The sequence below is a fragment of the Passer domesticus genome, chromosome 4 (assembly GCF_036417665.1).
Source record: "Passer domesticus isolate bPasDom1 chromosome 4, bPasDom1.hap1, whole genome shotgun sequence".
NCBI lineage: Eukaryota > Metazoa > Chordata > Aves > Passeriformes > Passeridae > Passer > Passer domesticus.
In genome coordinates, this window is record NC_087477.1 from 13,834,710 (window position 1) to 13,861,245 (window position 26,536).

Genomic DNA, 26,536 nt, shown 5'->3' on the forward strand with positions numbered 1-26,536 from the left:
CTTTTCAATTTGATGCCCTTTCCCCCCCAGCCTTCCATCACCGGCTCCTTCTCTCCGGGGAAGTGCGCGGCAGAGGAGCGGCTGCGCCTCAGCCCGCCTCGTCTGAGCGATCGAATTGTTGCTGACACATTTTTTCGGGGTGAGGCATTTCCGACGGCGGTGTTTTGCACTTGGGAACGGAGGGATTTACGGCCGCGAGCTCCGGGCACCCGCGGCCGGCTCTCCCTGCACATGGCATTAGCGAGGCGCTGGCATCAGTCCGCGGAGACGGCGCGGCGGAAGGCAGTGCCCTCCCCGGGCTGCAAAACCGATTTGCACACGCGTTTCCAGGGGAGGTAATCAAATCAAATCAGTTCAATACGAGGCACAGGCAAATGTTCCAGATTCGCCCGCCTTTGCAAACAAAACCTGTTGCAAGGCTCGCAGGTTTTCAGGTCCGTCCCCCTCCCCGAAACAGCTTTTTGGGGATTAAAATTGTTCCAGGCTGCTGCAGGAGGACATTTTTTATTCCCTAAAAGATGCAGCTGTGTGTGAGAGGAACATTTCGGGAGGATGCTTGCGAGGGTTTGGTCACTCTCCTTTCTTTCAGCATCCATCACTGTGCATACGTTATGGAAACCGAGTCCCTTTTTAGGGATTCATCTCCCTTCTCCCTCCCCGGGCAGCATCCCCGCTCTCTTTGCCTCTTTCCGCCCCTCTGACTTCCCCCTGGGTTTGGTTCCCAGTTTCTCAAGGTGTTGGAAGGTTTCCTGCTGCTCCTCACAGCGCTGCCCATGGCAAGAGATGTCACCACGGCAAGGAGGGAGATGAATCCTGTGGGGAAAGGCTGGGAGAAAGAGCCCAGGCTTCCACAGAGGCTGCTGCCAGGTACGTCTGCCTCCCAAGCACTGCACAAATGCTGTGTCTGCACCCCAAAATGTGTTTTAGGGGATCTGTATCCTCGTGCCCCCGGGCGGTCCGGTGTCCCCAGCACCCTCACAGGGGGTTCGGGTGTCCTTGGAGCAGCTCCCACTGGGTTTGTGCACCCTCAGCTGCTGGCGGAGGGAAGAACTTTACTGATTCATTTTATTTATTCACTGTGGGGTGGGTTTTCCCCCCCCTAAAACGCAGGAGTCCAGCACCCTTTGGGAAGCAGTGGATAAGCCCAGGAAATGCCTTCCATAGGCAGTGGTGGCCATGAGGAATTTTTCCTGCTTCTGTTTCTCCTGTGTTCTGTATCACACCCTAAAAAGCCGAGTTTCAGTGGAAAAACCACAAGAATAAGAAGGCAAGGTACCCCATGGGGGGTTTAATGTTACACAGCCAACAGTAATGTATTTTTTAATGAAGTGGCCTTTCATGCCACTTTACCAGCATTGCCTTTTTAGAAGGTTCTAGCAGAGAAATGATGAGATTTTTAGAGAAGGTGGTGGAAAAATCCTGCCTTCATTAATTCCCTCTGGGTGAGGCTTGTCAGTTTTCCCTGCCAGGGAGCCTGATGGATGTCCCCCAGTGCTGCTGGGAGACTCTGCGGGCTCCATCCCTGCCCCTCCTTTGCAGGAAAATCCCCAGCTCATCCCAAGAGCTCCCTCCTTCCAGCAAACCACGTCCTGCTGCTCTGGGGAAGGTCCTGGCTCAGGCTGTGAGCTTTGCCATCGGATCAATACCTCAGAAACCTCTTTATTCCTGACAGGGAGCCAAAAGAAATATCTCAGCTGCATCTTTCCATTGAAGCTTCGCCTGTGAAACGTTTTAATGGTGGCAAGGAATCAGTAAATAGAAACTGAGCACCAAAGCGTGCGTGTCCACGTGCCCGTGCTCTGTTTCCTCGAGTGAAATCACGGGGAAGCCTCCAGAAACTGAAAGATGGAATAAAAGCTGCTCAGCATTTGTTTTAAGGGTCAGGATGCCCTTTCTTGGGGCATTTTGGACAAGCCAGGGGTGATTTTTCTTGGGGTGCTGCTCTCCCGTATGCTCCAGGCTGGCAAGATTTATTGTCCACTGCCACGGGGCAGGATTTGTCTTATCCCACGGCTGTTCCCTGCTGCAGTGTCACAAACGTGGGCCACATGGTTAGAAATGATCTTCTGGAAAGCAGAGCAGCAGATCAAGCATCCAGAGGAGTGTGAAGTGCTCCTGGCAGCTGTCTTTGCTGGGAACTGGACTGGCGAGCAATTGTCATCTAGAACAGCAGCTACAAAGTTGTGGTTTTTGTAAACTGCTCTCTTTTACTTCGCTAGCTGTGTTTTTAGTTAGAAAATTCGCTTCAGGGATGTGATGTTGTAAATCCTTCATTTTTTCCCCCTCAGTTCAGGGTGAATTCCTCAAATCTGTCTGTTTTACCCAGCGGAGATTAAGGGAACTGTGACGACATGAGCAGCTCCTCGGCAAACCTCAGCCTTCCCATCTGACATGAAAAACCACCCCACATGGACTTGACCTATCTTATCCTGCTAAAAATCCCAGGGAAGTTTCGCCTCAGGGGTCTCCCAAAATCCCAGTCCTTGCTGCCTGTGCACTCCAGCTTGTGGCGGCGGCACACCCCGAGGTGCTGCATCTCTGCCGTGGTACTACTGCTCCATTTGGGACCAGGAGAGACAGCAGAACGAGCCCAAATAATGGAAATAAATAAACAGCACCCGCTAGGAATGCGTGCAGCTCCGTCACACTGAGGGCGAGATGAAGGCCAGACTGGAAGCAAACGTTATTGATTTTTACTCCTTATCGTGTGTCTTCTTTGGTACATCACCGTACACGTGATGGGGAAAAAACCCCCAAACCCCCCAGTTTTGAGTGTCGCTCCGCAGTGTTCCACGGGAATGGGGCAAAGGGAATGAGCACCGTGAATTCACCGAGAGGCAGACGGGGACTGCCACACTCCCGTGCCCTGCTGCGAGGCTTGGGACACGCAAACCCCTGCCGGGTTATCCTTTCTCCTCACAAGGGGCAGCTCATTCCTTCCTCCTTAGAAGGGGCAGCTTATTCCTTTTTCCTTAGACAGAAAGTGGCAGTTTATTCCCTTTTCCCTTAGACAGAAGAGATCAGTTTATTCCTTTTTCCTTAGAAGAGATCAGTTTATTCCCTTTTTCTTTAGAAGCGATCAGTTTATTCCTTTTTCCTTAGACAGAAGAGATCAGTTTATTCCCTTTTTCCTTAGAAGAAATCAGTTTATTCCTTTTTCCTTAGACAGAAGAGATCAGTTTATTCCCTTTTTCCTTAGATCAGTTTATTCCTTTTTCCTTAGAAGAGATCAGTTCATTCCCTTTTTCCTTAGAAGAGATCAGTTTATTCCTTTTCCCTTAGAAGAGATCAGTTTATTCCCTTTTCCCTTAGAAAAGATCAGTTTATTCCCTTTTTCCTTAGATCAGTTCATTCCTTTTTCCTTAGACAGAAAAGATCAGTTTATTCCCTTTTTCCTTAGAAAAGATCAGTTTATTCTGTTTTTCCTTAGAAAAGATCAGTTTATTCCTTTTCCCTTAGGCAGAAGTGGCAGTTTATTCCCTTTTCCCTTAGAAGAGATCAGTTTATTCCCTTTTCCCTTAGAAAATATCAGTTTATTCCGTTTTTCCTTAGATCAGTTTATTCCCTTTTCCCTTAGAAAATATCAGTTTATTCCGTTTTTCCTTAGATCAGTTTATTCCCTTTTCCCTTAGAAAATATCAGTTTATTCCCTTTTCCCTTAGAAAATATCAGTTTATTCCGTTTTTCCGGGCCCGCCCTCACGCAGCCCCGAGGGGGGCGGGGCCAAGCGGGAGGGGCGTGGCCCGGCGGGGGTGAGGGGCGTGGCCCCGAGGCCGCCCCGGCGCGCCGGAAGCGGCGGCGCGCGCGGCGCGCGGCGGCGGGCGTGGCCGGAAGTGCGCAGCAGCCGCGGCAGGCGGGGGGCGCCGCCATTACGCGGAGCGGAGCGGACCCGAGCGGGCCGCGCGTCCCCGGCCGCCGCCGGCACCCTCAGGCGGGCCCGGGCCTCGCGGGGCCCGCCCGGCCCCCCTCGCCATGGAGGAGAAGGGCTTCGCCAAGGAGCTGGACCAGTGGATCGAGCAGCTGAACGAGTGCCGGCAGCTGAGCGAGAGCCAGGTGCGCAGCCTGTGCGAGAAGGTGAGTGCGGGGCCCGGACGTTGGCGGCCGCGGGACGGTGCCGGGGGGTATCCGGCGGGCGGTGCTGCGGGGCGGGACGCCGGGTGGCTGCCTCTGGAGTGTGCCCCTGTGGGATCCCCGGCGTGCGGAACATGGAGGAGCCGCGCGCTGGAAATCCAACGCCGGCTGCGTGAGGGAGCCCGCTGGGCTCCGGGTGCGAGCTCGGGGAGCAGAACAGAAGGAGGAGTGGTCGCATAAAGGACACTGGTGTTCGGGACTGCGGTTTGGACGGGCCTTGGCACACGTGTGCTCGGGTTTGTGTGGTGGGCACTGGGAAAAGCCTTTTCTTCCCGTCAGGAGAAAGGCCCTCAGAGCTGTGCTGGGTGTTGTGTGAGCAGCCCAGCAGCTCCGGGTGAGCACTCCCTCAACACTGCAGGCTGTCACCAAGGGAAGATTTTCCTTGCCACATTCTGCAGCTCTCCCTAAGCCCCCCCCCCCCCCCCCCCCCAGCTTCTGCTTTCTTCCCCTCTTTTGCATTTTTTTCCAGTCCCATGCTGGGGCTGTCCGTTTGTTTTGTGACTCTTTCTCCAGAGCTGCCTCAGTTGTGGAGGAGCCGTGGCTGTTTGGGGAGCTGGAGTTGTGGCTGCTGTGTTTTGGGCAGCAGGTTGAGGCTGGGCACACGGGAAACAGGGAGAAGCTGGAGGCGGGGAGGGTGTTTGTCCTTCAGTGACAGGGAGGTGTGTCATCTGTCACAGTTCTTCCAGGCTGCTGGAGGCTGATGGAAACGGCTGGGGCATGAAGGAAACGCTGTGATGAAGGAAACACTGTGATGAAGGAAACACTGTGATGAAGGAAACGCTGTGCCCGGCACTGACCTGGCTTGTTTAACTTTTGGGGAGTGGTTGTGTCACCCAGGAGAGGAGCTCACAAAACCCTCTGGGTGTGCAGCCCTGCCACAAACCCTGCTGGTTCAGTTGCTCTCCTTGGAATTGTGTGTGGAGAAATGCCCTTCTCCGGAGCGCTCTGGTGTTTGGGGCTGATTTCAGAGAGGCCCAGCACGGTGGCACCTTTTACCTCAGGTTGCAGTTTGTGGGAGAACCGAGTCCTAAAACAAAAAATCAAAATGAAGTGGGGGAAAAAAAAAAAATTGCATCAAAATCTCAGAGTTATTTATGTGGGTCAGGCTCGGTTTTGAGTGCTGGCACAGCGGGCAGTGATGAGGGAAGGACTGGGCACCCTGGGGGTGTGTGCCCTCTCAAAAGGTGTCACAGCTTGGGAGGAAGGGCCTTCTGTCCCCACCTGCCCCGTGGCACCTCCTTGGGCAGCTGAGGGGTGCAGCTGCTCCCGTTCCCTTGGTGTTTAAAATGGAGATGAGCTCAATTCCTGCAGAAGTGCAGAGGCTGGTGGAAGCATTAATCGTGGTCGCTGCTGGAGCATGCAGCTGGGGGAGTTGGGAGTTAAGTCCCTGCCTAATCCAGGCCAAAGGGTTTTTCACCAACATGATCAAATGGGCTATGGAAGAAGGCAGGCAGGGAAGAGGCTGAGTTAAACAAGCAGCTGTCCATGACCATCCCTCTCCTTGCAGCTTCCCTTGGCTCTCCTGGTTCTTTGGGGCTGTGAGAGGGGACACGGTCCCGTTGCAGGAAGTCCCCAGTGTTGTGTCGTGGCTGGCAATGTTTTGTCTCTGTTGGTGGTGCTCACCCTGGGCGTGCTGCTTCAGGAGCACCTGGGAGCACCTTGGCAGAGGCTCTGGGTGTCCCTGCTGCCTCATTCCTGAAGGGTGAGACAGCTCCATGCCTGCCATCCCTCTTGGCTGGTTCTCCTTCCAGCCAGGCTCCCTGAGTTCAGCATCTTCAGCCCACTTGGTCTGTGGCCACTGGTGGCATGGGAGTTCAGGTGCATTTTGATCCCCAGCTCCATGCCTGGCTTCAGATTCCCAGAGAACGAGCCTTGTGGGTCAGACCAGGCTGAGGGAATGAATCTTCCAGAAGGAATGGAGTTTTTCCTCTGTCCAAGGCTCTTCAGAAGCACCCGAGGAGCTGAGGTGATGGGCAAGCTCACAGCCAGCACATGGGCTGCTCTTCAGAGGCTCTTGGAGCACAGACAGGCAGCCATTGGTTTGGTTTATTTAATACAGGGGAGGTTTATTTAATAAAAACACCTGAAAGCTGCTGCTTTTCATCCTGACCTGGATATGGTTTTCATCCAGCGCAAGTGGGACAGATGCACAGGAAGCTGATACCATTAGTCACTGTTGTCTGCAACAAAGGTAGCTAAATTTTGACTTCTCAGTCATAGTTATTTATTAGCCTCCTGTATTAAGTAAGTGCTGATGATGCCAGGCAGCCTGCTTGCATCAGAGGTTTTTATTTTTGCTTTGTAATAGTGCTTTTTATTTTAAGTCATTTGATTTCAGTGCTCACACTGCAGGCAGATGCACTGGTTAGTCACTGCTTTTCTGGGGTGTTTTTACTGATGCTGAGCATTTTGAGAGTCTTGTTCTGCATTGGAAAATGATCACGTGAGGGCACACTGGGGCTCCCGAGCCCGATGTAAACCAGCTCTGCAGAGTTCAAGTGGCAGCCTGGATGTGTCCACGTGCACCCATGAGTGTCCACAGCTGAGCTAAAACGGGCTGCAGGGGAGCAAGGAGCTGCTCCTGTCACCTGCCAGCTCCTCCCTCCTCGTCAGGGGAAACTTCTGGATCCTCCTGGCACGGACATTTCAGTTCCTGGGGCAGCTTTAAAGGGAGCCTGTTTGCCCTGTTCCTGTGGAGAAGGAGCCCTGCAGAGCTCCAGCTTGGAACAAACCCCTGCCTGTTGCTTTGTGCAGCAGCCAGAGCACGGGGAGCAGCTGTTTTGTGGGTTTATATTTGTCTCTCCCAGAGGGTGGGAGCTCTCCGAAGGCGCTGTAAATGCTTTTAAAGACGTGCGAGCAGAATTTGAGTGCTGCTACTGCACTCACAGCGTGTTCAGCAGTTCCCAGGCTGCCACAAGTGCAAGGCAGAGCCCATCTCGTCGGGTCCAGGGGCAGGATGTGCCTTCAGGGATCCCTCAGGTGAGGCTCTGTGCAGAGAGCATGCTGGATGCTGTCTAGACTGTCCAAACTGCTATTCCTTCCAAATACACGTCTTTCCTAAAAGAGGCAAGGCAGCAGACATTGGAATGGGAATGCAGGCGTCCTCAGAGGGTATCCTTGGGAAGCAGCTCCCTTCTGGCAGCACAGGGTGAGCCTTAGCTCCTCCTGAGCTAAGGGATATGGCAGGGAATACCCAGATCATCACCTGCTGGTGGCTGCTCAGTGTTGGTGATCTTCCAGCCCTTTTGTTTGGATCAGATGGAGCCATGCTGTGGGTGTTCCCTGTGCCTCAGATGTGCCAGGAGCGCCGATCAGCATCAGTCAGTGAGCTGCAGGCAGCACAACAAACCTGGTATTTGATAAGGATAATAAGGTGGTGCAGATAGGCTACACTGCATGTTGTAATTAGCAGAGGAGCTGCTGGGTGTGGAAGAAGAGATGACTAAATCCAGGGATGCCATCCCTCCATCTGTGGTGGTTTTGTTGCCAGCTGGGTGCAGCCAGGGAAGCCGGTTGTGGCTCCATATGTTCCAATTGCCTCTGTCTTTGCTTTCCAGTTGTATGTGACTCGCTCGTAGAAGTTGTGCTTGGAAGAGGATTGGAATTCTGGGGGGTGAAGTGTGCCCTGAGCAAGGGCATCTGGCCTGGCTGTAGTAAACCTGCTCATCCCCAGGCACTGGGATTTGGGAAACACCCCTTGTCCGTGCTCACCCACCAAACTGTTTTCCCAGTGGTCAGCTTGGGCAGCGGGGATGAAACGGGGTTTCCAGAGGGAACGCAGCCGAGTAACATCACCTGCCTCTGGAGGAGCTTCCTGTCTTTGTGTCCTAAACGTGCTTTCCTTGCCAGGCTAAAGAGATCCTAACCAAGGAATCCAATGTGCAAGAGGTACGCTGCCCCGTCACCGTCTGCGGCGATGTCCACGGGCAGTTCCACGACCTTATGGAGCTCTTCAGGATCGGTGGCAAGTCTCCAGACACAAACTACCTGTTCATGGGAGACTACGTGGACAGAGGCTATTACTCTGTGGAGACAGTGACTCTGCTGGTGGCGTTGAAGGTACGGCTTGGGAGACTGGGGATAAAACCTGGGAGCTGGGAGCCATTTTCTCCTCCCGGTGACGCTGCTGTTGGCTGGGGCATAGTCGGGGTAAATGGATCCATGTCAGCGGCCAGTGCTGGGAGCAGAGTGCTTGGCAGTGCTGGTGATAGTCCAGCACTCCCTGTTTCCGTGCTGAGGAAGCGTTGTGTGCCCCCAGGTGCGGTACCCGGAGCGCATCACCATCCTGAGGGGCAACCACGAGAGCCGGCAGATCACACAGGTCTACGGCTTCTACGACGAGTGCCTGCGCAAGTACGGCAACGCCAACGTCTGGAAGTACTTCACAGACCTGTTCGATTACCTGCCTCTCACAGCTCTGGTAGACGGCCAGGTGAGTCTGGGATGAGGAAAGCCCTCCCTTCCGTGGATTTCTGCAGGCTGTGTTGCCTGACTTCCGGAGGAACAGTCCCAGACAAGCTCCTGTGACTTGTGATCCCGGGTGAGATGGCTGCGGTTGTGTATGAGCGTTAACAGAGTTAGACCCAGCTGGTTTGGAGATCATTCCTGCCGCTTAATGGATTGCTCTTTTATTTCTGGAACAGATATTCTGCCTCCATGGTGGCCTCTCTCCATCCATAGATACACTGGATCATATCAGGGCTCTGGACCGCCTGCAGGAAGTTCCACACGAGGTAGGAAAATAAATGCATCCGAAACTTAAATATCTGCTGGTGGAAAATGCCAATGTTTTCTCACATTGCAGTCCATTTAAACACGAGGTTACACATGGATTATGGCCTTTCCAGGAGCTAGAGCAGATGAACATTTGGACAAAGCACACATAAGTCAGTGTGCTTTGATTACAGCAGCCTATGTGAGGAGAGCTGTGGGGGTTTCACAGCTGTTTTCCCCAGAATTGTGGGATTTTTGGGCTTTCAGTCTGACTCAAAGAGCAGGGTTTGGCAGGGGAGGGTGTTTACTGTCTTCAGATGTGGTTGTGAACTTAAAACCACCATGTAAAGCCACACTGTATCACCATCCTTCCTCCCCAGCCAGCCCAGCCTCCCTCCTATGGTGCAGCTTCCTGGGGCCTGAAACCTGGGCTGAAATCTGCACTTGGAGCTCCCTGGGCAGCTGGACGTGGTGTTGGGGGTGGCTGGGCTGCAGATGTGTGCTCAGTAAACTCCTCGCGTGCCTGGCAGCGGGCAGGACGTGCTGGCAGTCTTGCTGCTGTAAATAAAACGTGTCGAAGCACCTTGGCAGTGATGTAACAGAGCTCCTGATGTTTGCCAAGGGTCCGATGTGTGATCTGTTGTGGTCGGATCCGGACGACCGCGGCGGCTGGGGCATTTCTCCACGTGGTGCTGGCTACACCTTCGGGCAGGACATTTCCGAAACCTTCAACCACGCCAACGGGCTCACGCTGGTCTCCCGCGCCCACCAGCTGGTCATGGAGGTAGGGCAAGCACCCTGCTGGCCAGGGCTAGCGAAGCAGGGGTCTCCTCTGGGACACCTGCCACTCACAGGTTTGTTGGCACCTAAATCTTACACGGGTCAGTACCAAAGAGAGGCTGTAGTCACGTGAAAGCAACAAGGTCGAGTGAGGTGCTTTGACCTGCAGCCTAAATTGAGGGGATGTTCTGGCCTTTCCAAGCAAATTTCTCCCTCTGAGGAAATTGCCAAAGGGGCCGTGTCACGCCCCGTTTGTGGCAGGAGTAATCTTCTTAGGTGCTGGCTTGTTCTTGCTCTGGCTGCTGCTGCCTGTCCCATGGTGCTCAGCAGTCAGATGTGACGGGGATTATGCCATTTTTGGCTGACAGGCTATTCTTGGATGTCTTGCTGGAAAAATGCCAGGTGGGTCAATGGAGCAGATGCCTTTTTGAAATCTAGTGCAGGTAGCTCCCTTGAGCAGAACCGTGTGTCAGAAGCCACTGGCATTCAGCAGGCAAATTGTCACTTGTGGTGGAAGAAAGTTGAAGGCATCCCCAAAAATCCCAAGGCTTTTTAGTGGTACAGTGCATAATTTACAAGTGGGGAGTGGATGATCTCCTGTAGGCTGCTCGAAGCTGGTTTTGCCAGGTACCTGCTGCTGCTTCTGGTGGTAAGGCACGCACTTTGAAACGAAACTAAGTCAGTTGGAAATACTTGAGGAAATCTGCAGTTTCACAAGTGCCTCAGAGAGTTTCAGGCCCGAAGAGGAACTTTGGAGGGGCTGAGGTTTAACAGAGACCTTTTGTTTTTCTCTCTGTGTCCCTGGCAGGGTTATAACTGGTGCCACGACCGGAATGTGGTTACCATCTTCAGTGCCCCCAATTACTGCTACCGCTGTGGGAACCAGGCTGCTATCATGGAACTAGATGACACTTTAAAATATTCCTTGTGAGTATGCTGCCTTGGGCTGGGCTCTCTTTCTAGCCACTCTGGGAGGAGTGGCTGATCATTCCCAAAGGGGTTCTTCCATGAAAAGCCAGCTCAGGCCACTCTGGAGTTAATGTGTGTTCTTAAAATAAGCAGTGAAGTTAAGCTCCTAAAAGCTCATCTTCCTGGCTGTCTGGAGAGTTGGAGCTTTTGCACTTTGATCTCTTTATTGCCTGAGCTTGATGGAGGGAGTAAAAACACGTGGATTTATCTATTTGTTTTCACCTTTGGTAGCACTGAGCTTTGTAAGATGGGGGGGAGGGCCTGAATTGTGCTTTCAGCTGCTCCCATGAGAAAGCGGTGAGGGGCTGCTGGGTCCCTCTGATGAGTTTTAACTCCCGTGAGTTCTTCTTTTGGGGCTTGGAATGTTTGTTGTGTGCTAGCAGCAGGAGAAGCAGCCTGGTGTTTATCGTGGCAATGGAAGATGACTTGTGGAGGAGGGTAAGGGATCCGTTTTTCTTTCCTGCAGCCTCCAGTTTGACCCAGCACCTCGTCGTGGAGAGCCTCATGTTACCCGTCGTACCCCAGACTACTTCCTATAAACCTCTCCCAGCCTTTGTAGAAGGAAGTACACCTGGCATTTTAAAAGAGCAACAATATTTACACGTTTCTGTAAGAAATCAGGGTTCGTCTCAACTCAAATCCCCATCATGGACCAAAATGTGCCATACAGAGGACGAAGAGCATTTAGCACAACTTGAGACTGAATTCCTTACGACACTCTCTCTGTCCCATGCCCATCAGCCCGAAAGTCAGTTTGCCTGCTGTATTTGTAGTCGTTGTTTTCCTTCTGGACTGTTCAGAGAGGAAAAGGTAACACTTTAACAACACTCATCTCCTCTGACGCTTCTTTGTACATTTTTAGTTCTAGTGTTTAACTGGCATGAATTAGAGTTTGTTTTCCAGGGAAGTGCACACTAACTTCATCCCCCACCACTCTTTATTTTATTGGAAAGACCGCTCAACTTAACTGGAGAAAGGAAGTGATTCCTGCTTGGGAGTACGTTGTCATAACCCAGATAAAAGCGTTCCCTTTTTAGCTCTATTCCTGTTCCGTGCTGATCCTGCCCCCCCCCCCCCTTTTTTTTTTAAATTGTTTTGGGGTATTTTGTTTATTTTGTTTTCTCTTTTGTTATTCCCCCCCTTCCCCTCTGTATATTCGTCCTGGAAGTGCTTGCAATCCTCCTCGCTGTACCTGAACCAATAAACTCGCCGTTGTCAGCCCCAACACGTGGTGTCGTGCAGGGCCGGGCGGGCTCGGGGCGGGCCGGGGGCGGGCCGGGGCGGGGCGGCGGGGGCACACCGAGCCCGGAGCGATGGCGGCGGCCGCCTACGAGCTGCTGGTGCTGGGCGGCGGCTCCGGGGGGCTGGCGGGGGCCCGCCGGGCGGCCGAGCTCGGAGCGCGGGTGGCGCTGGTGGAGCCGCAGCGCCTGGGCGGCACCTGCGTGAGTCTCCCGCGGGTGGGCGCGCAGCCGGGGCGGGAGGGACGCGGGGCCCCTCGCTGGCCCCGGTCACTCGGGGAGGGTGGCGGTGCGGGAGGTGGGAGAGGAGGAATCGCGCTCCCGGTGGCCGAGCGTTGTGCGAGGACCTGCCTTGGCGGGCTGAAGCAGGACGGATCCCAATCCCCCGTCTGCGCCGGTTTCTTCCTGGCCGTTTCCAAGCCGTTTTCAGGCAGGTGACGGGGCGCCGATGGATCCTGGATAGGTGTAGCACAACTGCAAGGCGGTAAAGCAGAACTCAAGAGCGTGGTGAGCTGGTAATGAGCCAAAAAAACAAATTGGTTCCGCAGACAAGCCAGGGCCAGGCTCTAATTTTATGCCCTAAATGCATTCTACAGGGAAAATTACCATATTCCCAGAAGTGCAGGCAAGGGATGGCAAACACCTTTGTGCTACTAAATAATTTTTAGAGTATCAGTGGAAAAAACCCCTGTGTTTGAAGGCTCCACCTCCCATATTCTCTTTCAAGGAAGTGAAGAAAAACGGGCAAACCGCAAGACCTTGAGCCTCCCGGGGTGGTTACACCCCTCTTTTTCCAGGAGCCCCTAATCCTGCCTTTGTTTTCCTGAGCAGAGGGCTGGGATGCAATGCCAGCCCGATGAGGGATGCTCTCTGGAGCACTGCCTTGGGAGAACTGGGCCTTGACGCTGAGACTTGTTCTTATTCCCTGCAGGTCAATGTTGGATGTGTGCCAAAGAAGGTGAGGCTGTTCTGCCACCGCCTCTGGTGGCGTGGGCTGGCTCTGGTGTGGCTGCCTGCCAAATTTTAGCGAGGTGCTGGCACGGGGTGTGGGGAGGAGGCAGGGCCTCGCAGGGGGTTGGTGCCGTGGGCGCTCCAGGCAGAGGTGAGCAGTCAGGAAGGCTGGCAGGGGTTTTCCCAGAATGACAGCAGTGTTGCTGAGCCAGCCTGGGGTTTGCGTGGGCAGGTGATGTGGAACACGGCGGTCCACGCGGAGTTTGTCCACGATCACGCTGACTATGGCTTTGAAACTGCGGGGGTCAAGTTCAACTGGAGGTAAGAACGGGAACCAGTTGGGAACCAGCATCTTCCGGTGAGTGTCCCACAGGGAACAGCTCTCTGTCCACTTCCAAGGGATCCCTGCCTGCTTCCAGGCTCCCGTGGGTTGTGCAGAGCTGCTTACAGGGCCAGCTGTGTTCCGGAGAACAGGGAGTGGGAGCCTGGCTGTGGGAAGAGACTCTGGAAAAGACAAACACAGGGAAGGCGGGCACAGAAATCTTGCTTTGGTGGGCAAAGAGTCCCAGGGAGCTGTTTTATTTTGTGGCATGGCTGCCACGTGCCAGAGGGGTTGAGTTCACAGAATCATGGAATCATTAAGGTTGGAAAAGACCCCTCTGAGATCATCGAGTCCAGCCTCTGCCCGACCACCACCCTGTGAACTGGAGCATGGCACTGAGTGCGAGGTTTTTTCCTGGGCAGTGATGGCACTCCCTGCTCTGTTCCAGGACCATCAAGGAGAAGCGTGACGCGTACGTGCGGCGCCTCAATGACATCTATGAGAACAATGTGAAGAAGGTGAGCGTGGAATGTGCTTATCCTGCAATCCCAGTGGCAGAAGGGATGGATTTTTGGGCACTGTTCCAGCCGTAATGGGTGTCCTCCGACCGTGGAAGCCCTGGCTCCTCCATTAGCTGTCTCCTGATCCCGCTGTTAACCCCAGAACTGTTACCCCTCAGGCTCACATTGACATCATCCGGGGCTATGGCAAGTTCACCGCTGATCCCGAGCCAACCATCGAAGTGAATGGGAAGAAGTACACGGCTCCTCACATCCTGATAGCCACGGGAGGGCGCCCGGCCGTGCCTGCTGACAGCGAAATTCCTGGTGAGCCTGGTGAAATCCCCCGGGCTCCCAGGCTGGCAGAGGTCTGCCCGAGCAAAGCAGGCTTTGGGAGGGGAAGGGGGACAGCTGAAGGGTGCGAAAGCAACTCTGCTTTGCAGGTGCCAGTCTGGGGATGACCAGTGACGGCTTCTTTGACCTGGAGGAGCTGCCCAGGTGAAGTGGGATCCATCCCCCGCAGCCCCCGGCACCAGCCCCGGGTGGCTGCACACGGCATTGCCGCTTCTCCGCAGGCGCAGCGTCGTTGTGGGGGCCGGCTACATCGCGGTGGAGATGGTGGGGATCCTCTCCACGCTGGGCTCCAAGTCCTCCCTGCTCATCCGCCACGACAAGGTAGTGCCACCCCCTGTCCCCAGCTGCGCTTCCCGCCCCGCTGCCACACCCCAGCCCCGGTGGTCAGAGTGATTTCTGGCTGTCAGCGCCCACTAAAGGAGGGTCTGAGTTGGCACGGGAGCGGTGATGCAGGGGATGGTGGCATGGGAGCCATGGGGAGGAAGGGGGGACACGTTTTAGCAGCACCCACCCACGTGCCCGGCGTTTGTGCAGCCATGCGTGTCACCGCATCCGTCCCCTCGAGCTTTATTTCAAGTCACGGCTTGAAAAGGGGAAGAAAGGAAAAGAAAATAATGGAGAAACAGAGAAGTTTGTTAACCAGAAGCACCCCAAACCTCTTGGGTTCCAGGAGCAGGGAAATGCCGGGTGGAGGGGCTGCCAGGTGGTGCCTTTGCCTGCAGACCCTCCTCTGACAGGGCTGGGGGGATCCTTGCCCAGGTGCTGCGGACCTTTGACTCCCTGATCAGCTCCAACTGCACCCAGGAGCTGGAGAACACGGGGGTGGATGTCTGGAAGCACGCACAGGTGGGAAAGCACAGAGCAGCCCTGTGGCTTGTCCCGTCCCTCCCACAGAGGCAGGGCTGGGCGAAAGCTGCTGTTTTGGGTGCTGCTTGCTGAGCCGTTGTTTTGGCAACATCCCTGCTTCTGCAGCGTGGCTGCCGTCGCCTGCTGCAAGGCAAAAGCCATCTGCACCTTCTCCTGCTGCTCCTGTTCCCCTTAGGTCAAGAAGGTCACCAAGTCTCCACGGGGGCTGCTGGAGGTGACAGTGGCCTCGGTGGCACCCGGCCACAAGCCGAGGGAGGAGGTGATCCGGGACGTGGACTGCCTGCTGTGGGCCGTGGGGCGGGAGCCCAACTCCGACGGGCTGGGCCTGGACCGAGTGGTGAGATGGCAGCGCGTGCCCTCCGTGCTGCTGGGGGGACGCCCCGGGTCTCTGGGTGTCCCGCGGGTATTTGGGGTTCCCTTGGCTCTCCAGAGCCTGTCACAGGTGCCCCGTGAGCCCTCCCATCCCTGCTGGAGCACATGTGGCTGCTGTGTCCCACGGCAGGGCGTGCGGGTGGACCCCAAGGGCCACGTGCTTGTGGATGAGTACCAGAACACCACCAGGAGAGGGATCTATGCCGTGGGGGATGTCTGTGGCAGAGCCCTCCTCACGCCAGGTACCGCAGCCGTGCCCCCTGCCCTGCCCGGCCCCGCGGTGCCCCGTGGCTCAGGCGCCCTGTCCCTCCCGCAGTGGCCATCGCGGCTGGCAGGAAGCTGGCCCACAGGCTCTTCGAGGGCAAGCAGGACTCCCGGCTGGACTACGAGAACATCCCCACGGTCGTCTTCAGCCACCCGCCCATCGGCACCGTGGGGCTCACTGAAGGTGGGGACAGAGGGGGCAAAGGGGCTGGGGACACTGGCTCGGAGCTGCTGCAAGTGAGCCTTGACAAAAGGGCTTTGGCTGCTCTTTTTGAATGGCCCGTGGGCATCCCTCTGACCCCTGTTCCGTGGCTTCTGCTGCAGAGGAGGCTGTGGCCACGCATGGGAAGGACAACGTGAAGATCTACAACACGTCCTTCACGCCCTTGTACCACGCTGTCACCCAGAGGAAGGTGAAGTGTGTCATGAAGCTGGTGTGCGCTGGCAAGGAGGAGAAGGTGAGTGGGGGACACGGCCGGCTGTCCTCGTGTGCCCACGCGGCCAGCTCTTGGGCTGGGATCCAGACCCTGGATTCTGGCTCCCACCTGGCCTCTCACTTCTTCCCCAAAGGTGGTGGGATTGCACATGCAAGGGCTGGGCTGTGACGAGATGCTGCAGGGCTTTGCCGTGGCCATCAAAATGGGCGCCACCAAGGCCGACCTGGACAACACCGTTGCCATTCACCCCACTTCTGCCGAGGAGCTGGTGACACTGCGCTGAGCCTGCGGGCACCCACGCCCCGGGGGTGGCATGAAACTGTTTCCCGTGTTTTCCAAAGTGCCTTACTGCTGGGCGGGTGCCTGCAGGGTGTGTCTGTAAGGTGGCTGTGGCTTGCTGTGCAGTGGGAAGTAAACACTTTGATGCTGGCCAGTCTCTGCCTTTTGCTCTCTGGTGCCTGTCTGCCAGCCGTGCAGGGTGCTGGCACGGGCCGTGGGTGTGGTTTGGGAGAAGGCTGGCAGTGGCCAGGCTCCTCCTCTGCAATCCCTGCCACTGGGGCTGGGCGGGGAGCAGCAGAGAGGGGCAGGACAGTGGAGTCCTTGGGGTGTTCGTGGGTGCTGGGGTACTCCGGATGGGCTCCATCCTCCTCTTTGTCTCATGTCCCAACACCACTGGCTCTCCAGCCTGTCCTGACATCACAGGGGGAAGTCCAGGCTGTGGGGTTCAGGGAACAAATTCCCTGTTTCCAGCCTCATTTCCAGCAGCTGGAAGCTCAGACTCAGCTGGGAAAGAAGAGGCCTGAGTTGTGTGGGGTTTTGGGGATCAGATCGGGGCGTCCCACAGTGAGCCTGGGCCAGGCACCTTGATGTCCTGGAAATAGGGACCGAGGCCTGTGTTTGGGGGGCACCAGGCTCGTTTGACCAGTTTTAGGACCCTGTAATAAATAAATCAGGCATTTTCTTTGGCTCAGAAATGAGGCAAGTCCCGCGTTGTTGGCACTTGGAGTTGGCACCGGGCAGTCTCAGGGCTGTGGAACAGACTCCAGCCCTGTCTGGGGAGTGCGAGTGGAGGCTCATGCAGGCACTTCAGGGCTTTGGTCAGAGAGCCCAAATCCTGCATTTTGGGGCTCAGGGTGGACGCCAGGCTGTGAGACACGGCGGGACCCGGGAGCGGAGCAGTGGGGCGGGCCTGGGACATTTGTGCCTCTGGAGTCACTCCCCTTCCTTTCCCCTCCATGCCCCTCTATCACCCAAATGCTCTTTGCAAGGAAACATATAAATTACACCACGGACAAAAGCGTTGACAGCAGAACTGGACACAGCTGGGCAGTGTGAGCAGTCTGTGGAAGTCAAACCAGTGACCATCCAGGGGGATTTTAAATCGAATACTGCAGATTTCATTTCACAGGAACTCCAGCTTTTTTTGGCATCTCTTGCTTATATGCTTCCCTGTTGGAAAAGATCAATTAGTCTTTTTAATTAGCCAGCACAGGGTAAAACAACCAGCATTTCCTGAGCACCTCCATCACTTCCATATCCATCTGCACCCAGGGGCCGATGGACAGCAGCTCATCCTGACCAGGCTCCGAGGTGGCACTGGATGACCCTTGAGGTCCAAACCAGACCGAACCGTTCTGGGGCTCCACGGACGGTTCCATGAGCTCTCCTCGCGTTTATTTCGCATCGTGTCCTTCCTCCTGCTCCCAGCAGATGGTGCCGCCGGCCTTTAAAAGGGATGGAAGTGTCCTGGGACACGGATCGGCTCTGCCGCTCGTGCAGCCGCTTTTAAAACTAAAAGAACAATACTCTGCAAGAAATCCGTGATGAAGATTCCGCGCTGACGTTCCACGGGGTATGGGGGAAGCAGAAAGCGATTCCCTGCAAATCTCAATTCCCTGCGTTGTGGTTATGTTGTTGCTTCCGCGAGTAACACCTCTCCACCTGAAGCTCTCTGGGTTCCTAAGGGAACTCGCCAGCTTTTGGGCTTCCAGGCAGAGGGATTGTGAATGTGGGCCTCTTAGCTGGATGCAAGGCCTGCAGGATGCTCTCTTGGTCAGAGGTTTCTCTGTCTGTGCCTTTTTAGGCAACCTCCAACCTCCTGGATTCTGGAATTCCATCTGCTGCGTCACACAGGGCAAAACTGCCCTCACTGCAATGCCTGTGTGTGCCTGGAGCTTCTCAGCCTCCATTCACAGCACGTGAGGATTCCATACAGAGTTGTTATAGATCCACGCTGAGTTGTGCTGGAAAAGAATTTGTTGGTTTAGATTCATGAAATGTTGGATTCATGTTGGTTTAGATCCATGAAATCATTAATTGGAAGCCCGTTCTCCTAGAATCTCTCCTTGGGATGCTGTTTTTCTTTCCAGAAAAACCTGATGCAGAGGCAGGTAAGGCAGAACCTGACATTTCAGCTACAGGAGCCACCTGGTTTCACCTGGGCCACACAGGCTAATTTTTTCCCCCCAGTTCCTGATGTAAAAGCTGGAATCTCTGGAGAGCCTGGACCTAAATTCTGGAGCCGAGCAGGTAGGAGCAGAGTCCAGGAGGTGCCACTGTGCTGGGAGCACTTGGATCTCCGGGGGAATCTGGACTCTCATGGATGGGGTGTCAGGGGTGGCACCTGCACCGGTAACTGTGAGTTCTGTGTGTGAGAGAGAGCTGGGGTGCTGCTTCCACTGCCTGCAGGTGTCCTGGCTGGCACTGGGGATAACAGGGACCTGGTGGCTGGGAAAGTCTAAAATGCAGTGAGATCAGTTTGGGGTGTTTTACTGGGAAAAGGGGTGTAAAAAAGTGTAACTCTGAGCATTTCCTGAGGCTGGCAGGTAAGATGGCACCTTATCCCAAAAGAATGGACCTGTGCTGCTGTTTTTTTTCCAAAAGAAAATCCTAGCAAGGAAAACTTGCAGTCCTTGCTGTGGGTTGCAGCTGTCATTTACTGAGCAGAATTGGCTTCAGCTGCAGTCAGACCAGGAGGTTTCCGAGGTAACCTCCCAGCATGTCAAATTCCTGACGTCAATCAGAGGTACCTATCCGTGCTACCCAGGTAAGGCTTAGGATTTGGTGTTTATTAAAATCGAGTTACCGAGGCAGCAGCAAATGGAAATTCAAGAGCACCAAAAGGATTCAAATCCTCAGAGCAGGTCACAGGGAAAAAAAATAAAATTATTGAGTACCTAAAGTCCCTGTGTGGATGTGGATGGTGATGTAAAAGGGACGAGTCAAAAGGTAGGAAGGTACAGGGAGAGTTCAGCCCTTCTACAGCCATCATCCTTCCGGAGAGGTGACACTGCATTTAAACCTCTGCTGTCACCTTCACAGCCAGTTCTCCTGCGCAGTTATTTAGGACCAAAGGCATTGCCTCTGGGCAAATCCAGCATGGGGCTGTAGTGGAGTGCCCAGGATCCAACCCCCCCGTGCTGCACAGGGAGCTCACCTCTTCTGCCCTTGGGCCAGGCAGGCTGCTCTGCCCACTTTCCAGTGGGGCACAATCCAATATTCTGCATCCCAGGAGCTTGGGTGGGGGGATAAAATGCTCTTTGTTGTGACAGGCTCGTGATGTCCGCTCTCATGCCTGCGTCTCACAGGGGGCAATGGCACTTCTGTGCTGAAAGAGATGGAAATCAAACAGTTCTGTGTGCAAAGAACCCTTGTGATGTACTCTGTGCGCTGGGATTGGTTTGGTTTTGTTTTTTTCCTGGTCTTTCACCTGGCAGTGATGACAGGATCCTCTGTGCCCCCCTTTTTGGGGGGGACATAAACTGCCTGCTGGCACAGCCTGTGCCTGGTGAATTAGCCCTGCGTGATGGGCTCCTAAAACACTTCTTTTGTTTGCCAGTTCCATCCTCCACTGACACTATCTCATGAATGTCCCACTTTTCAGGGGTTTTTTTTCCCACCTCTTTCTACCTGCTCCCCAGTCACTCTCCTCAGTTTCAGTGCCCCAAATGACAGGGCTGTCAGGGGGTGACTCACGAGCAGAGGCTGAACTGAAAGGTGCAATTTAGGAGGCTCGTGTCCCATTTGTGGGGGATTTAGTGGATCATTGATTTAGCTCTTCCTATAGGCTAAAGCCCAGCACTCACTGCTGAGCTGCTGAAGCATCTCTCCAGGGAAAAAGCTGTGGCCAGTCCAGACATTTCATGGGGTCCCTGCCCAGTTTCCAGTGATGGATGGGAAACTGCTACTTGGAGACTGGATCCCAGGAGAACTTGAGTGATTTCCTACTGAAAGCTTTTGAAACAGGGACTTGCTTCCAAGGTAAGGCAGCTAAAATCTTATTGCTTGCCAGGCTTCTCAATAAAGTGGTGGCATAAGTGTGGAAATCTGACTTTAACCTGATTCCAGGGAGCAGTTGGCTGAGATTTTAGTTAAGATTTAAAACAGCCTGTGACACATCAAATAAAAAATATATATATTTAGAAGCTTAAAGGTTGGCTGAGCACAAAGTAAAAAAAAAAAAAGGATTATAATGACAAGGAATAGGTAACAGCCTTGGCTCTAATGAAGCAGGGTGGAAATTATATATAAACATACATATATATTAAAAAAAATACAGAGCCATAACAAATTTGCTGTGAATGCCTCACCTGCCATTTGCATCTCTCCCGATTTACATTTACGATTTGGCTTTGGGGTGAAATGTTTTCTATGCCCAGCTCCAGAGGATGACTAATCTGCAGCTAAGTCTGGTGTTTATCACAGCCATCCTGCTGATAGCCTTGTCCTCCATCATTTGAAGCTTGAGCTCTTTTTAAAAGAAATACCTACAAACGATTTTCTTCGGCCCCAGCTCAGACTGTGCAGATGAATGGCTCTGAGGAGAGGATAAGCAGGTTAAGCTCATTGAGAGGAGATGGACGTGCAGCTCCGAGATTGGCACAACTCCCTGGGATTGCCCATTTCAAAATGAGAAATTTGCTTCTCAAGGTGCACTTGATGAACCACTCTGAGGTATGTCATATAAAATATCATGGAAGTATTGATGGATGAAGAAGTTAAGTACTTGAAGAGCAAGTTCTATTACCTTAATTCACAAATATCCCCAGAGTCCCCAGCTCAAGCTCTGCATAACCCAGACCAAACACCTCCCTGTGGAACTGGGAATGGGGGGTTTGGGGTGGCTGCAGCTCCCCCTTGCTCTGAAGAAGAAGCCCAGGTGAGCCCAGATTCCCATGGGGGGTCCCTGTGGAACAGCATTTCAGTTTTTTAGTCAGTGGTTCCCTTCCTGGTACCCCGAGGCAGAAGACGATCCATAAATTTCTCTCTCCCTTATTTCCCAGGCAGTCACAGACCAATGTCCTGTTCTTTTTGCCTTCCTTCAGGGGCTGTGTTTTGCCCTGGGACTTTCTCACTTTTCAGCAGACCAGGATAATTTTCCAAGATCCCTGGGAAGCCTCTGTTGTTGTGCTATTACTGAGCTCAGGACAAGGGAAGAACAAATTTTTTAGCACTTAACCACGTTGAATGTTCTTCATGTATAGCTACATGCCCTGCTGTTCTTCCCACCTCTGAAGTTTCCTTGTTTTTGTTTCAGCCTCAGAGGATCCTGTGAGGGTATTTCACACATAAAAATGAATATACCAAGATGACAAACCCAGTGGGTTGGGCACAGGGGTGAAGCAGTGGTGGCTGCTCCGGGGGATTTCTTTGCACGTGCCCAACATAAAAATAATGGCATCACTTCACAATGGCTTGGAACTGCTGCTCTAACGATGGAAAACTGAATTTCTCTGCCCAGAGGTACAAGATGGTCCCGGTCAGGCTGTGAGGTGTTACACTGCCTATTTGTCTATGGAGGCTGTGTCTGGGATCCCAGAGCCTCCTGTGTTTGGGAACCCAGTGTGGGTTGGGGCAGGTTTTCACTCAGGGAGCCTCCCACTTTATTCCTTTGCAGATTTTCTCTGGTCTATTAAATGAAGGAGGGAGGCCTTGCTCTTATCAAGCTACCACGTGGAAGCAAATTACTGTTATTTATCATCTTACAACAATTATGTGCTGCATATTTTTTTTCCTTTTCTTATACGATTTATGTTTCTGTTCTCTGTGCCTCTCTCAATTATTTATCACTGCTTGTTTGGGCAGGCAAGGCCCCTGTGAAAACACCAGGCACTGGCTTAATTTCTCCTTGCAGCCAATCCTCCTCCCCCTCAGCTTCAGGATAATAGAAATCCGTGGAGCTTTTCCATTTCCTGTCATCTGCAGCGTTGGTACAGCCACTTCCCTATGCCTGCCACAGCCAAAATTTCATTAGTGCAACTGGGATGAGACTCAGCTCCAGCTTTGCCTCAAGGCTGTTTACAAGTTCTTGTTTACCAGCTATGGACAAAAACTATTCCAGAGATCATTACTGAAGAGATTAGAAGCTGCTGCCTCACAACACAGTGTCAGAAACAGAGAGAAAGCACAAAATATGTATCCAAAATAACCATTATTCCTCCTGCTTTCAGTGTGACAAGGGACAGCCCTGTCATGGCATGAGCAAGAACTTCTGCCTCAGATCATCAGAGACTTCTGAAAAGCCAAACTCCAGCAGGTAAGGAAGGAAAGGCTCCTCTGGGGACAGCACAGGGACAGCTGGGCATGGGGACTGGGAATGGGGTGGGAGCCAAAAGCCACCTTCCCCTGGCCACAGTGTCCCCCTGAAGCAAGTCCTCTGGGAACCAAAAGGTTATGGAAGAAAATTAGTGGGTAATAATGATAACAATAATAATAGTAATGTGGGGAAGAGCAGCAAAGGGAGCAGCAGGAATGCTGGTTTTTGATGGGGCGAGACAGCATCTCCTGGGATTTCTAAAGCCCAGCTCCAGGTCTGGGATTAAAGGAACAGTGTGAACTGGTGTTATCAAATATCTGTGCTTGCATTCTGTTAGAGTTCCCCATCTTGAGCCCAGGCTGGGGTGCAAGAGCACCAGTGCTGCTTCCTTGAGGGATCACGAAAATGGGCATTAAAGCACTTCTCAAAGCCTTTGGCACATCAGACATCTCAATATCATCACTTCCAATGATTTTGAAAGCATGTTGAGTAAAAACTAATCAAGATAAATAAGCCTTTCTCTGTTAGGACAGCCCCAGAGAACGCACAACTATTCCTACACTTGTTCAAACCTACAAGCAGCCGGTTTTTGGTGAGGGATTCCAGATTTTTGTCTCCCTGCCTGGCTGTGCAGGCATTTAATAAGTATGTAAAATACAGACCCATTAAAACACTGCACTGCTGCTGATTTCTGAACAGGCACAAGAGACCAGAACACGATGGGTTTTCACTGCTCTGCTTGTTCCAAACCTGAGGCACAGCAGAATAAATACTTTATTTTTTACTGCACTTGCTTCCTGAAAATAAAGCACTTGCAGAGGCTTTGCTGAGCTTTCATACAAGCTCATCAGGATTCAGATAACTTTTGCCTAAATTTAAATTCCATTTCTCTTAAGCAATTTGAAGCATCCTAAAAGCACCTGCGCTCATACTTTAATTTCATGCCTGCTGCCACCAATTCATTTTGTCCCTGCTTCTTTAGGCATCCTCATCTGGGAGACAAAATGTGTGTGGAAAAAGGTTTGGAATGCTGCCTGCAAGTCAAGTTAACTGCCTGGAAATGAACCCAGCTCTCTTGTAGCTCAGCATGTTTCAGACACAGTGTGGTCCTTCTTGATTGCAGGCTTGCTGCTAGGTAGCTTGTGAGCAGAGAATTAAATCATCCAACTGCACAGAAAACCATCTCATGTTCATGAAATTTGGGCTGCATTTGGGTACGTGCAGAAGGCAGAAGGCCTGTGCCAGTTGAGAATGCTTTAATCCCTGTTTTTCAGTGCTGGAGTTAGTGGCTTTTCAGTGATTGTTGCTCAGCCACCTCCCTGCTGCCAGAGTGCATGTGAGTTTTATGCTTATTTCAGCACACAGTGCACCCGAAGCAGATAACAATGCTAATATAATAATGACAATAATAATAATAATCATCACATTCCTTCAGCTCAATTGCAAGCAGACTAAAATGGCCCCTTTACAAATATCTTTTAGGGCACAAGGAGGAGGATGGACTCAAACTCTTCGTGGGGCTGGCCTCACTTGGATTTGCTGGATTACAACGGGACGTACGAGTACCTTTACTTGGAAGGAAATGTCTCCTACGTGGGCTTCTACCTCCACCAGCCTTGGGTGGCTGCTGTCTTCATCACCTCCTACCTCCTCATCTTCCTCCTCTGCCTGGTGGGCAACGGGGGGGTTTGTTTCATCGTCCTGTGGAGCAAGCACATGCGCACGGTCACCAACCTGTTCATCCTGAACCTGGCCGTCAGTGACCTGCTGGTGGGGCTCTTCTGCATGCCCACCACCCTCCTGGACAACATCATTGCAGGTGGGCTGGCTGCCCGTGGGCTGGGGGGAGACAGGAGCATGTGTCCAGGGCGTTGGGGGTCAGTGGAAGGTGTCCCTGGCCACGGCTGGAGCCCCATGACCTTCCCTTCCATCCACACTACCCTATGAGTCTATAGCTCTACTCAGGAAATGGAGGATGGGAGCGAATGATTTTAAGCAGAGTCCTGCAATTCCAACTGCCTGTTTCCTTCCAGGATGGCCCTTTGGGAGCCTGGTGTGCAAGATGAGCGGCATGGTGCAAGGCATCTCTGTTTCTGCCTCTGTCTTCACCCTGGTTGCTATTGCCGTGGACAGGTAAGATGCTGCAGGGTCTGCAACCACCAGTGTCATCTCCCCTGGCCCCCTGAGCGCATTCATTAACCCTCCCAACGCCACAATAAGTCAGATGCATTTTGCTCCTGAGCAAAATAAAATGTGGGCAGGTCTAAAGAGCGATTTGCTCCTCCAGCGGTGTCTCTTAAAGACGGTGGAACTGGGCTGCAATTCCCTGGAATTACAGGTTTGTTCCTCAGCCATGAGGCTGGATAGCAGAGGTGTTAGGCAGGATGAAGACCTGGCAGTTCCAAATGTGTGTGCATCCTGGCCTGGGTAAGGAGGCGCTCCTCACACAGCTTCTCCGGTGCCCGTGCCGCAGGTTCCGGTGCATCGTTCATCCCTTCAAGCAGAAGCCAAGTGTCCCCGCCGCCGTGGCCACCATCGCGGCCATCTGGCTGCTGGCCGTGGCCATCATGTGTCCCTCGGCCGTGCTGCTGCGGGTGCGGGAGGAGAAGCGCTTCCGCGTGCTCCTGGGCGCGGGCAACGCCACCCGCCCGCTCTTCTGGTGCCGGGAGGAGTGGCCGGAGCCGGCCATGAGGAGGATCTACACCGCGGTCCTCTTTGCCAACGTCTACCTGGCTCCGCTGTCGCTCATCGCGCTCATGTACGCCAGGATCGGCCTCTCCCTCTCCCGCGCCGCCGGGCCCGGGAAGCGCGGCCGGGAGCGGCGGCACGGCGCGTGGAAGAGGAAGCGAAAGGCCACCCAGATGCTCGTCCTTGTCACTCTGCTCTTCGCCCTGTCCTGGCTTTCCCTGTGGACCCTGATGCTGCTGTCGGACTACGCCAGCCTCTCGGACGTCCAGCTGCAGCTGATCCACACCTACCTCTACCCCTTGGCTCACTGGCTGGCCTTCTCCAACAGCAGCGCCAACCCCCTCATCTACGGCTTCTGCAAGCAGAGCTTCCGCCGCGGCTTCCAGGCCGCGCTCGGGCTGCGGCTCCGCTCCAGGCCGGCCTGCTCCCGGCCATGCCCGGGCAATGCCGTCCCGCCCGCCGCCAGCTGCCCCCGGACCCTGCCGCCCAGACAGCCCAGAGAGGGAAACGGGTGAACAGCCAGCGGGATCTGCTCGCGCAGGAGCTCGGAGGCGGTGGGATGGAGTGAAAGGCGCTGTGGATCTCTCGGAGCAGCTGGAACAGGGCTGCTTGAATCCTGTTCACGGTCACGTTCCCAGCCTGGGAGGAATCCCTCACCCTGTAACTCTCATGGACTGAAACACTGCAACCCATCCCTGGAAGAAAATCCCTGGATTTTCTTGTGGCCGTGCTTCTTGCCGGACACTGTGATCGCCAGATCCTGCTCAAATGACAAAATTTAACCTTTTCCGTCACGTGCCATTTATTCCCCTTTGTTGCTGATATTTCTGTCACATCCATTATTATTGCAGCTAGAGAAACAAATGGAAATGGAAATCTGAGAAATAAAGGATAAAAGAAATGGGTTTGGTGGTGTGTTTTTTGGGGAGGTCCATTTGATGTTGCAGGGGGATAGGAGTCACCCAAAAAGACTGAAATTTCACTATGAGCAGGAGAGAAAACACTTAGAGCCCAGTGGATCAAACCTCAGCGGGGACAAGAGTGACACTGGAGGAAAGGTGAGGAATGGGATTTGTGCACAGGATCACAAAGCACCATGGCTTATTCTGTAAGGCCCTTCAGGAGCCAAATCCCAGGCAGAGCCATTCCCCAGGGCAGTGCTCCTTCAGGTCAATGGGGTTGACTTCCACATTATGACATTCCCTGCTGTTCACTGTCTCAAAATTATCATTCTCTTCCCTAGACATTACCTAAATTTTATCCTCAAAGCTTTACCTACACGTGCACTACTTAGTTTACCTCAAAATGTTAATTTTCCGCACTACAGCCTGCCTCAAATTTGCTCCGAAAATTTTCCCTGTCTGTCCGTTGCTTAACCCATTTTCTCCCCAGAACATCCATTTGAACAACTCAGA

The 26,536-nt window shown here is 53.5% G+C and overlaps 3 protein-coding genes across 5 annotated transcripts; all 3 read left to right on the plus strand.

The window, feature by feature from the left end:
• The first annotated feature begins 3,825 nt into the window (after positions 1-3,825).
• Positions 3,826-11,818, plus strand: PPP2CB (protein phosphatase 2 catalytic subunit beta). Its single transcript, XM_064416182.1, has 7 exons — positions 3,826-4,074; positions 7,981-8,190; positions 8,390-8,563; positions 8,775-8,864; positions 9,467-9,628; positions 10,433-10,551; positions 11,060-11,818. The coding sequence occupies exons 1-7, from the start codon at positions 3,973-3,975 to the stop codon at positions 11,130-11,132; spliced, it is 930 nt and encodes a 309-aa protein (XP_064272252.1). The 5' UTR covers positions 3,826-3,972; the 3' UTR covers positions 11,133-11,818.
• Positions 11,819-11,888: 70 nt separating this feature from the next.
• Positions 11,889-16,327, plus strand: GSR (glutathione-disulfide reductase). 2 transcript variants are annotated; one of them, XM_064416178.1, is made up of 13 exons: positions 11,889-12,035; positions 12,763-12,789; positions 13,015-13,103; positions 13,553-13,622; positions 13,784-13,931; positions 14,048-14,102; positions 14,180-14,279; positions 14,718-14,804; positions 15,001-15,162; positions 15,328-15,439; positions 15,514-15,645; positions 15,786-15,919; positions 16,032-16,327. In XM_064416178.1, the coding sequence occupies exons 1-13, from the start codon at positions 11,907-11,909 to the stop codon at positions 16,179-16,181; spliced, it is 1,395 nt and encodes a 464-aa protein (XP_064272248.1). In that variant the 5' UTR covers positions 11,889-11,906; the 3' UTR covers positions 16,182-16,327. The 2 variants fall into 2 exon arrangements, with proteins under 2 accessions (XP_064272248.1, XP_064272247.1); XM_064416177.1 differs by having other exon boundaries at positions 15,001-15,439.
• Positions 16,328-16,419: 92 nt separating this feature from the next.
• Positions 16,420-26,022, plus strand: NPFFR2 (neuropeptide FF receptor 2). 2 transcript variants are annotated; one of them, XM_064416180.1, is made up of 7 exons: positions 17,781-18,288; positions 18,368-20,851; positions 21,435-21,640; positions 22,348-22,433; positions 23,916-24,252; positions 24,467-24,566; positions 24,907-26,022. In XM_064416180.1, exons 5-7 carry the CDS (start codon positions 23,931-23,933, stop codon positions 25,634-25,636), a joined length of 1,152 nt encoding a protein of 383 aa, XP_064272250.1. In that variant the 5' UTR covers positions 17,781-18,288; positions 18,368-20,851; positions 21,435-21,640; positions 22,348-22,433; positions 23,916-23,930; the 3' UTR covers positions 25,637-26,022. The 2 variants fall into 2 exon arrangements, with proteins under 2 accessions (XP_064272251.1, XP_064272250.1); XM_064416181.1 differs by lacking the exons at positions 17,781-18,288; positions 18,368-20,851; positions 21,435-21,640 and adding an exon at positions 16,420-17,750.
• The last annotated feature ends 514 nt before the right edge of the window (positions 26,023-26,536 follow it).

What these genes read in the sequence shown, in the direction of transcription:
- PPP2CB (XM_064416182.1), top strand. Translation starts at nt 3,973, where the DNA reads ATGGAGGAGAAGGGCTTCGCCAAGGAGCTGGACCAGTGGATCGAGCAG. An exon ending in TGCGCAGCCTGTGCGAGAAG is followed by an intron (nt 4,075 to 7,980) that starts GTGAGTGCGGGG and finishes TTTCCTTGCCAG; the next exon opens with GCTAAAGAGATCCTAACCAA. An exon ending in CAGCTCTGGTAGACGGCCAG is followed by an intron (nt 8,564 to 8,774) that starts GTGAGTCTGGGA and finishes TTTCTGGAACAG; the next exon opens with ATATTCTGCCTCCATGGTGG.
- GSR (XM_064416177.1), top strand. Translation starts at nt 11,907, where the DNA reads ATGGCGGCGGCCGCCTACGAGCTGCTGGTGCTGGGCGGCGGCTCCGGG. An exon ending in GGGGTCAAGTTCAACTGGAG is followed by an intron (nt 13,104 to 13,552) that starts GTAAGAACGGGA and finishes GCTCTGTTCCAG; the next exon opens with GACCATCAAGGAGAAGCGTG. An exon ending in ATGAGAACAATGTGAAGAAG is followed by an intron (nt 13,623 to 13,783) that starts GTGAGCGTGGAA and finishes GTTACCCCTCAG; the next exon opens with GCTCACATTGACATCATCCG.
- NPFFR2 (XM_064416181.1), top strand. Translation starts at nt 23,931, where the DNA reads ATGGACTCAAACTCTTCGTGGGGCTGGCCTCACTTGGATTTGCTGGAT. An exon ending in CCTGGACAACATCATTGCAG is followed by an intron (nt 24,253 to 24,466) that starts GTGGGCTGGCTG and finishes GTTTCCTTCCAG; the next exon opens with GATGGCCCTTTGGGAGCCTG. An exon ending in GTTGCTATTGCCGTGGACAG is followed by an intron (nt 24,567 to 24,906) that starts GTAAGATGCTGC and finishes CCCGTGCCGCAG; the next exon opens with GTTCCGGTGCATCGTTCATC.